This window comes from Macrobrachium rosenbergii, chromosome 59, assembly GCF_040412425.1.
Source record: "Macrobrachium rosenbergii isolate ZJJX-2024 chromosome 59, ASM4041242v1, whole genome shotgun sequence".
NCBI classification, from domain to species: Eukaryota; Metazoa; Arthropoda; class Malacostraca; order Decapoda; family Palaemonidae; genus Macrobrachium; species Macrobrachium rosenbergii.
The window spans coordinates 4592530-4602707 of NC_089799.1; the positions used below are offsets into that span (position 1 = coordinate 4592530).

At 33.7% G+C, this 10178-nt stretch overlaps 1 protein-coding gene across 1 annotated transcript in view; it reads right to left on the bottom strand.

Moving 5' to 3' along the window:
* Window positions 1-4980: 4980 nt before the first annotated feature.
* Window positions 4981-10178, bottom strand: part of LOC136837708 (nephrin-like) — a 444783-nt gene continuing 439585 nt past the window's right edge. The window contains exons 14-17 of the mRNA XM_067102607.1: window positions 9913-10096; window positions 7559-7744; window positions 5918-6009; window positions 4981-5388 (exon numbers count right to left, since the gene is read on the bottom strand). Coding sequence (XP_066958708.1) covers window positions 4999-5388; window positions 5918-6009; window positions 7559-7744; window positions 9913-10096 — 852 coding nt within the window. The 3' untranslated portion in view covers window positions 4981-4998. The remainder of the gene's footprint in view (window positions 5389-5917; window positions 6010-7558; window positions 7745-9912; window positions 10097-10178) is intronic.

Sequence of the window (10178 nt, forward strand, 5' to 3'; positions counted from 1 at the left end):
CTACACCATAACGATTACAAAATACGTTGTTTCCTTACTCACCTGAATAACCCCGACTTGATAATTAGGGAAGTTGATGCAGACATTCTGATTCTCCCCGATAATAAGCTTAATTAATGTTGATGAAGATGGCTTTCAGCAATGCAAACACTAATATTTTTATTCCTCGCTCAGCCAGCCCCTTCGAAGAAACTCCACTAATTAACACTTACAGTGCGGGTGTCTTACGAAAGTCAAACCCACCCCAGTTTCTCATTATCACTGTAGGTTTAATGTCGTGATGTTTACGTAAGGACGTCCTCATATACATTCTAAGATGGCTGGAGAGTTTGACGAATGGAAAATTCAGTGTAAAAAATCATACACGAATGTTGCTGTAGATGAATCCTATTTCACAGCAACAAAGAGAACCTGGAACTCATTTAGATATTGAATTGTCGAATATACAAGATAAATGTCCTTGTTACACCTTAACAAAGTCAATTCTTGACTCTTGCAATCACGACACTTTTAATACTTGAATGAAGAATTCATGAATATTCATGGTCATCGATATTACATCTTCTCTTAGGATTCATGCATTTCTCATTGCTAGAAAGAACCAGTGCCTATAGTTACGGACTAAAGAAAATAATTCTAGTTCATGTATTTATTTTCTACGTTTCACTAATACCCGTTACTTTTGCAGTACTCCTGCATTTTTATGCATTACTTTTGCAGTACTATCGCATTCTTATGCATTACTTTTGCAGTACTCTGCATTTTTATGCAATGGTCAGTAATGCCAGGTTGTATTTCGTGTATAAAATCTTCCAGGTAGGAAATCTGTGTACTTTTTTACTCGTAAAACTCATTAATAATCAGATTTCTTGCAGTACATTTGAGTCTTCCAATCTCGAGATTAATGATACTAGAGGGAAAACAAGCCCTGAGTTTGAGAAATACGAGTAAAAATTTCATTCATCTCAAATTTTTATACGTTTTTTCCTCACTACTCATTGTGCCTCTAGACGTACACATTCATTATGATAATTAAAACTCGAGTGGTATTCTAAGTCAGAGAGGATTCCTAAGATAATGTTATTTCCAGACCAGAATGCCATTTGCATTGAATTTTCTTTACAACACAAGGATGGAAACTGCATTGATTAATTTAACCTGCTGGTATTGGTTACTATTAGGTCGAAAAAAGTCATATTTAACAAGTTACTCGAAAATTACCAATCGCAGGAGAATATTTTTTTCCTTTAATCTACAAGGAATGAGAGTATATCGTAACAGCTTTTGTAGATACAAATTCGTCAGATGTCAAAGATATTTTATTTTTTATATTAAACGAATTGATAACACCCACACAGTCCTTGTTTTAATCTGATCACGAGAAAACTTACAAGAATCGTACCGTTTTCAATCAGTAGCCCTTATGAAATCCACTCACTTCTGTTTGAGCAGTTATCCAAGCCAAGTACTTAGACTTCAGAGAAATCATTTTAATTTATTATCATATCACGTAACACTATAGGGCTTTAGTTACAGTTTTATGACAAAATAATTATCATTGAAAATCTCGTAAACAGGTGACATTTTGTTACTTATTGAGTGACATGCAAGTTATAGAACTACAGCATTTTATTTAGTCTCTCCAGCCTCGTGACAGCTTTTCAGATTTTACATTGTAACTCACATTCGAGATTAGATTTATCCCGAACAACACTGAAATGTGTTAAAAAATACTCATAAAATGGAGAGACAAATCCACAGTTGTGTATATGTACATATATTTAAAGTTAAAACTGTACAGATAGCTTTCAGGAATCTGTTCGGTTCAGTTTCAAAGGGGAACAGATTCCCGAAAGCTATCTGTACAGTTTTACCCTTAAATATATATACCTATACATAAATGTAGATTTGTTTCTCCGCTGTAGCGCTGGTTTTTCTGTGAAACGTAAAACGAAGATCAAGTTCTGACTTCAGGCAATAACCTTTCAAGCGACGTCCACTCTTATCAGGAAAATGACGAACTGGGAAGAATGAAAACGTTTATTTCGAAAATAGCAATTAAATGTATACTTCACGCTATGAACTGTTTAAAATTCTCGTGGTTTACATTCCAAAATAGCAGGAGTGATCCTGGTTGCCTTTCTTAAAAGTAGAAAGATTGGAAGAACATACTGCTTCATCCATAACCATTCGTAGATGATATTAAGAATGAGAATAAATTCTTATGAAATATACAGAGTATATAACATGCCCTCATGCGCCTTAAAGGAGAGAGAGAGAGAGAGAGAGAGAGAGAGAGAGAGAGAGAGAGAGAGAGAGAGAGAGAGAGAGAGAATCATTAATACTAGTATAAGACAAAGATCGAAGACCACTCTAAAAGAATCTGTGTATCGATAAAATTCGGTTTTTAAAGTCATAATTTGTCATGAATGAGGAACACATTAGAAAACGTCATTATAGTTCACATTTTCCTGTCACAACTGATTAATTTTTATCTGAAATGAATGGATTTTTTAATACTTCTGTTTTTAGAAAGAAGACTTTTACTGGTTTAGGATCCAATTACTATAGTTCCTGTTTTTATGATTTTAAACTCAACTCTATTTTTACTCTCCTCCACAGGGCGTTTTTTTATTACATCGAACTGGCAATCCTTCCATCAAGAAATTAGTTTCCTTTCTGAATATTTTATGGATGACTGCTTCCCACAGAACTTGTTTTTTAAAAAGCTCCGTATGTTCCTTAACAAACAATTCATGAATACCGCCAAACCTTGAACAGTAGCAAAATTAGCTTTTTATGCCAAATTTCCTTTTTTACATGATGATTCTTTTCGACAAATGTTCGGACATATTGTTCATAAACATCATGGTGCCATTAATCTAAAATTAATCCCTAAAAATCCACTAACGATTGGTTCCTTTTTCAGATACAAAGATCGATTAAACCCGCTTTTGGCCTCTACTTGCCCTAAGTGTAACTCTGGGACATATGTCGGATCCGCGAGGAGGTTACTGAGGGTCAGAATCGACTCTCATCGGGGATTAAGTTTTCGGACTGGCTGTAGGCTCTCCAACCCCGAACATTCAAGCATAAGAAACCATTAAAAAAATTAATAGAAATGATTTCTGTATCATAGGGCAAACAACCAACGCATGCGAACTGCCTATCCTGGAATCATTATTTATTAAACAACTAGTTCCCCAGTTAAATATCCAGACCTCCTCCACTCAGCTCTACCCGAGTTAACTTTTTATATATGCATTCTGTCTTCTGCCTCCTTGGTATAAGGTTGATTAGCGGTCTTTGATTTTGCTTTTGTCTTTTTTGTTTTTTTCGTTTTTTTATCTTGTATTTTACCTGTGCTGTATTTTATGAATTTTATTGATTTTTAGAGCAATTTTTAAAGTAATTTTATCCATTATTTAACAGATTCCCTGATGATGTAATAAAGTGATTTATTACGAAACGTTGGAAATAAAGAATTGTGCCGAGATTAGTACGTTTCCATGGTCCACCCTCGCGCTGATGTGTGCCACTGGCCGTCGCCTACTTCTGTTTACAGTATATATATATATATATATATATATATATATATATATATATATATATATATATATATATATATATATATATATATATATATATATAGCAAATAATCAACACACAATCAGGTGTGGAACAGAAATAAATTTCTGACTCACATCAGGATCGAACCCAGGTCTTTCAATTGAAGGGCAAGGGCGCTGCCCACTAGGCCATATACATGTGAGTCAGAAATTTATATTATATATATATATATATATATATATATATATATATATATATATATATATATATATATATATATATATATATATATATATATATATATATATATATATATATAGTCACAGGTTACTTGGTACCCTAGTGATTAGTTGAGAGTAATTAAATGTGAAAAAATTTCAACATTCTGACTTTGAAATGACGCTCCGTCTACCTTAGTTATTTTTGGAACAAGTATACGCCTTTAATTCCTTTTATCCTTAGAGCTAATTATTTTCGTCACTTGTTTCAAAACTTGAATAGAAAAAAAGGTGTTAGGTCAAGTTTTGTTGCCTACTATTTAAAAGTAAGTTCTGGTCATGTGAATAAAATCAAGGCATTTTAAATCAAGGAAAAACACAATAAATTAACTTTTTAAAAAAAGCGTAACATCATTTCAAAATGATGGAAGATAGTTGTCATACATTTAACAATTTTTTTAAAATGTTGAAAAAAGTAGTTTTCCACATACACATTCAACACGAATTGCAAAAAGATACTTTTTTCTTAAATGTTATTCTGTTGCACAGTCGTCCGACCAAATAATCCCCAGCCAAAAGTATGACTTTATTTTAGTGAAATATTCAATCAATTTCTGTACCGTTCATTGAAAAGTTCGCATTAACTGACGTTTATGATTCTGAGCTCATTTTCGAAGAAATAAACCAATGATCATATTTCACAAACACTTTGAAGTTTCTACATATAATTTCAACGACGATTCGGGTTTAATTAGTCAAATTGTTAGTTCAAATAAATCAAGATACGATTTCAATTAACTGTCTCGCATGAACAACGGACTCCGTAAGATTTGACAGAACTACCCATGTATAAAAGTCACAGATGTTCTGACAGATGCTAAATCATCACTTAGTTCTCCAACTGTCAAGAATTTATTCTCCCTGAAACGACAAGACCAACCTATTTACACGTCTCTCTCTCACCGAATATTTTATACTCAATCATCTTGAGTGGGGAAAAAAAAAACCTTCGCGGCAAAGTTCGGTCACACGAAAAATAAAAGAATATATATATATATATATATATATATATATATATATATATATATATATATTATATATATATATATATATATATATATATATATATATATATATATATATATATATATATATATATATATATATATATATATATTATATTTTTGACAGTCTCTTTTTATTGTGCCTTTTATAAAAGGGCGTCGGGAGATTTCCCTCTTCTGTAGAGGCGCACTTTGGTGTGTCTTCTGGAGTCGAGGGCGCCTTCGCTCTGCAGTAAGTCCCCTCGGCTTCCAGACTCCACGTAGAGCAAACTTAGGTCTTCCTCTTCCTCTCCTATCTCTTCCTTTTTCCTCGCCCCTCTTCCTCTCGTATCCTTTAAGCTTTCCCTTTTCCCTCCTCTGTCTCCTCCTATTCCTCCTCCTCCTCGACCTTCTCCTCCTCCTCCTCCTCCTGTGAAACTTTTGTCTTCTCGTATCCTGCTTTTACTACCGCTGGGCGCTGTGGTTCTCGTCGTTTCCGAGGAAAAGGCACCGTACAAAGAGGTGTCTTGTTCGTCGTACCTCTGATAACTCGATATCTGAAAGAGAAATAACACAAAGAGAGATAAAAACTCTTGTCTGAATCTTCCTGCAAGCATACTGATTTTTTTTTTTACCTCACAGGGTTTTAGAGAACTTTATAGGTCATGTTAAAATTCCAGAACTTTGTAGATGGCTGAAAAACTTTGTCATTCCAGTATTTCACTTTCTCTCTGGCTGGAAAACTTTGTCATTCCAGTATTTCACTTTCTCTCTGGCTGGAAAACTTTGTCTTTCCAGTATTTCACTTTCTCTCTGAACGAACAGAGATAAACGATTTTGGTCATTTTAGCATCAACCAAAGATGTCAGAACTCATAACAAGGCAGGTAAATAAAAATAGGCAAAATAAAATTGATGACGTCTACATTACTCAGCTGAATGTTCGATGGAAGAGAGAGAGAGAGAGAGAGAGAGAGAGAGAGAGAGAGAGAGAGAGAGAGAGAGAGAGAGAGAGAGAGAGAGAGAGAGTCTAAATGTACAAATGACAAATGTAAGGACATTGTGCTTAAGTGCAGCTTATCCTCACCTCTTGAGTATTTCCAGACTGAGTATAAGACACCATCCCTTCCAGGGACTCACTCCCCTGGGCTTGAGTTTCTCCTTCAGATGTTTCCACGCCTGGAAGGTTAATGGACTATGATACACTTACATTAACAGTATAAAAGCATTTCCAAGTATTGTTATAAAAATACAATCATAAAAGTATAAGTAAAAGTATATATGTATTTCCAAGCGTTGATAAATAAGATAAAATGAGTGTAAAATAAAAGTATAAATAAAAGTGTAAACATTTTTAAAACCTGTAATGATAAAGTATAAAATAAAAAATAAAAGAATAAATGTAAAAATATTTTTAAGTCTTGTATTGATAAAGTATAAAACAAAAATAAAAGTACAGTATAAAATGAATATAAAAGTCCAAAATAAAATTATAAATAAACGTATAAAAGCATTTCCAAGTCTTGTTATCATACAGAAAACTTTTTGGCTTCTGTTAACGTTCGGGAATGAAAGATCTTTCATTAATGATAACGGCAAAAAAAAAAAAAAAAAAAAAAAAACTGGGCAAAAGCTTTGGCATTTTCACGTGACAATGTCACAACTGCTAAATGCTGAATTAAAATATCTTCAAAGGAATATTTCATAATCAAATACAACTTTTACTTTCCAGTCTTTTTGTGTAATTCATTTACTCGATATCGAAAATATTTAATGATAAAAATGATTCTCGCGGCATTTCAGATAAATGGATCGTAAGGAATTACAATTAAATCATAAAAGAATGCAGATTGAAAGGAAAAGGGCAATTATTGTGTGTGGGGTACCAGAATAGATTTAATTGGTAAGGAAACTAACAACTAAGCGTTAATGGTTCCTGAATGGTTTCGATATTACATGGCTTTTAGACCAAAACTATTCAGAAAATAATATCAGTTCTGTTTATATATGGGCAAATGTGTGTAGGGAGACCTCTTTTCCACTTAACCTTAAAACCATTGTTAGTAATGTATAGAAGGATAAATGCACAATCTTTTAATTTATTCGCTTATTTGGGCATTAATTTTATACAGTGTGAGACAAAGCACATTTATTATTCTTTATGAAGTTAGTGACGCACGAACTAAAACGTATCACAGAAATAGCGTCAGGGCTGTAATCTTTGCGTGATTTATGAAAATTTGGATATATAGCCCAGCACTGGAGCACTTTTAGCCATTCAGCCCTTAAGGCAGTGAAAAGAGGGCGTTGGAGTGGTTGGGCAGCACGATGGAAGACAGGAATTGGGAGAGGAGGTAAAGTAAAAGGATAAAAAAAAAAGTGGGTGCAGCTAGGTGCCCTAAGGGACTTCGCAAACGCCCTTTACTAATCCTAAAAAAAGTGGGTGCAGCTATGGGCCCTAAGGGAAGCCGCAAACACCCTTTATTAATCCTAAAAAAAAGTGGGTGCAGCTATGGCCCTAAGGGACGCCGCAAACCGCAAACACCCTTTACTAATCCTAGGAACAAGTGGGTGCAGCTATGGGCCCTAAGGGACGCCGCAAACTGCAAACACCCTTTACTAATCCTAAAAACAAGTGGGTGCAGCTAAGGGCCCTAAGGGACGCTGCAAACAACCTTTATTAATGTCTCCAGTGCAGCTGTAAATCACTGACTTATCATTGACTTACTAATCAGATCGGGGTTGTTGTCTTTCAAGACGATTTGTGAAAAGGCAGAGTCGCTGTGGGCTCTGTTTTCTCTCTTCTTCACACACCACAGAGCCGTTAGGAACAGAGCCCCAACGATCAAGATGATGCCGACAGAGACTCCTATGATGAAAACTGAAGACACCAAAGGTACCATCGAGGGCAGACCTGAGTGAGGAAGCAAACGTTATCAAGAAAAGTTTGTCCCAGGAGGCTTCAGAGGCCAAACTTGGCTGTGCTTACTAAATTACTCTTTAGTTATAGCGTCGTTTTTTAAATAAACACAAGTTAAAAGAACTTGCTGGACACTCCTTTACATTAATATACCAGACCAGATCAAACCTTTGTACTAAAACGTTCTGTTAACATTTTGTAAATAGATACAAGTTAAAAACATGTGTTGAATATTGCATTATACTGCTAGATCAGATCAAACCTTTGTACTAAAACACTGTGTTACCATTTTGTAAATAGATACATGTTACAAATAAATGCTATTGCATTATATTAATATCTTAGAGCACATCAAATCTTTGTATTAAAAAATGGTGTTATCATTTTGTAAATAGATACAAGCTAACAGTACATGCTGAATGCTGCATTAAATTAATATGCTAGACCAGATCATATCTTTATATTAAAACTTGGTGTTATCATCTTGTAAACAGATACAGTTAACAGTGCATGCTGGATACTGCTTTATATTAGTATACCAGACCAGATCAAACCTTTGTATTAAAAAGTTGTGTTACCATTTTGTAAATACATAGAAGTTAGAAATATGTGCTGATTATTGCATCATAGTAATAGGTTAGAGCACATCAAATCTTTGTATTAAAACGTGGTGTTGTTATTTTGTAAATAGATACAAGCTAACAGTACATGCTGGATATTGGTTTATGTTAATATACTAGACCAGATCAAACCTTAGTGTTAAAACAAGGTGATATCATTTTGTTAATAGATACAAGCTGACAGTACGTGCCAGATACTGCATTATATTAACATGCCAGCCCAGATCAAATCGTTGTATTAAAATGTGATATTATCATTGACTTCCAGCGGTATTATAGCTATTTCAAAATATCAATCAATGCTACCAAAAAGCTATTGATTTCAAATCTTTCTAATACTTAATAAATAGTATTTCTCTCTCTGTGTCCAGTCACGTTCCTCAGTCACAGGAATGACTTTAGGTTGGGTGTCATAGGTCTAACTTAAGACATGCTCTTTCACCGAGATTACAAAGGAAATTCAAAATTATTATTATTATTATTATTATTATTATTATTATTATTATTATTATTATTATTATTATTATTTGTAAAATTAGGAAAAAGACCTTCTTTAATACAGGTTTTGTTAAACAAAATGGCAGTTTCAACAGTATTTATTTTATATAGTAAACTCTCAATTCGTCTTATCATTTGTTTTTCTTGCACTGGAATGGTTGCAAGCAATTGACCGATATTCATATCCGGTGGTTTAGTGATGTGTAGGAGGTAGTTCTCATGGAAACTAGTCGACATTCCACTTGAACTACCTCCGGATATGAATATCGGTCAATTTCTTGCAACCATTCCAGCGCAAGAAAAACAAATGATAAGACGAATTGAGCGTTTAGTATATAAAATAAATGCTGTTGAAACTGCCATTTTTTTAACAAAACCTGTATTATTATTATTATTATTATTATTATTATTATTATTATTATTATTATTATTATTATTATTCAGAATATAAACCCTATTCATGTGGAACTAGCACACAGGGACCATCAACTTCAAATTCAAGCTTCCAAAGAATATGGTGTTCATTTGGTTGTCATTTGAAACATATTACAGTTAAGCAAGTGCATACTTACTACTCTTTGCCGAACGACATTTAAAAAGTAGTCATTCAAATAATATATCTTCGCATTATAAAAGTAGCACAGAAAACAATCTCAAAATACACTCACTTGGTGAAGAAATACACAATGGTGTAAAGGTAAATACGTATAAGAAATATACATATAAAAACGAGAGGTTTCGAGAACATACTCTATTCTCCTTCTCAGACTGAGAAGGAGAATCAAGCAGGTTCTCTAAAGCTCTCGTTTTGTATAGATATTTCTAGTAATAATAATAATATTCTTTACTTTAGCTCAAGGCCATATACATGGCATATAAAGAGAAAATACAATACACACAAACTAGACGATAAAAATGATAATCGGCAATATTCACACAGTTGTCGAATATTAGGAAAACATATTGAAATTTGCACCATTGTAGACTTCTTCACCATTTTAGTGAATCATGCTATCACGAGATTTTTGTGATGAATACACTCACTCTTATGCATCTCCGCTTTTTCTAAGGTGAGTATGATGACTCTGCTGGGCGGGCTGAGGCCTCGGGAGTTGTAGGCAGTGACTTTGGCGCTGTAGGTGTGGCCAGCCTCCAGAGGTTTCACGTAAAAGGAAGGTAAGGCATTGGACAGGTTCAAGACGAGTTCGTTGGTTTCCATTTCCCAGACCTAAGACAAGTTAAGGTTTTATATTGCATAATATATATATATATATATATATATATATATATATATATATATATATATATAT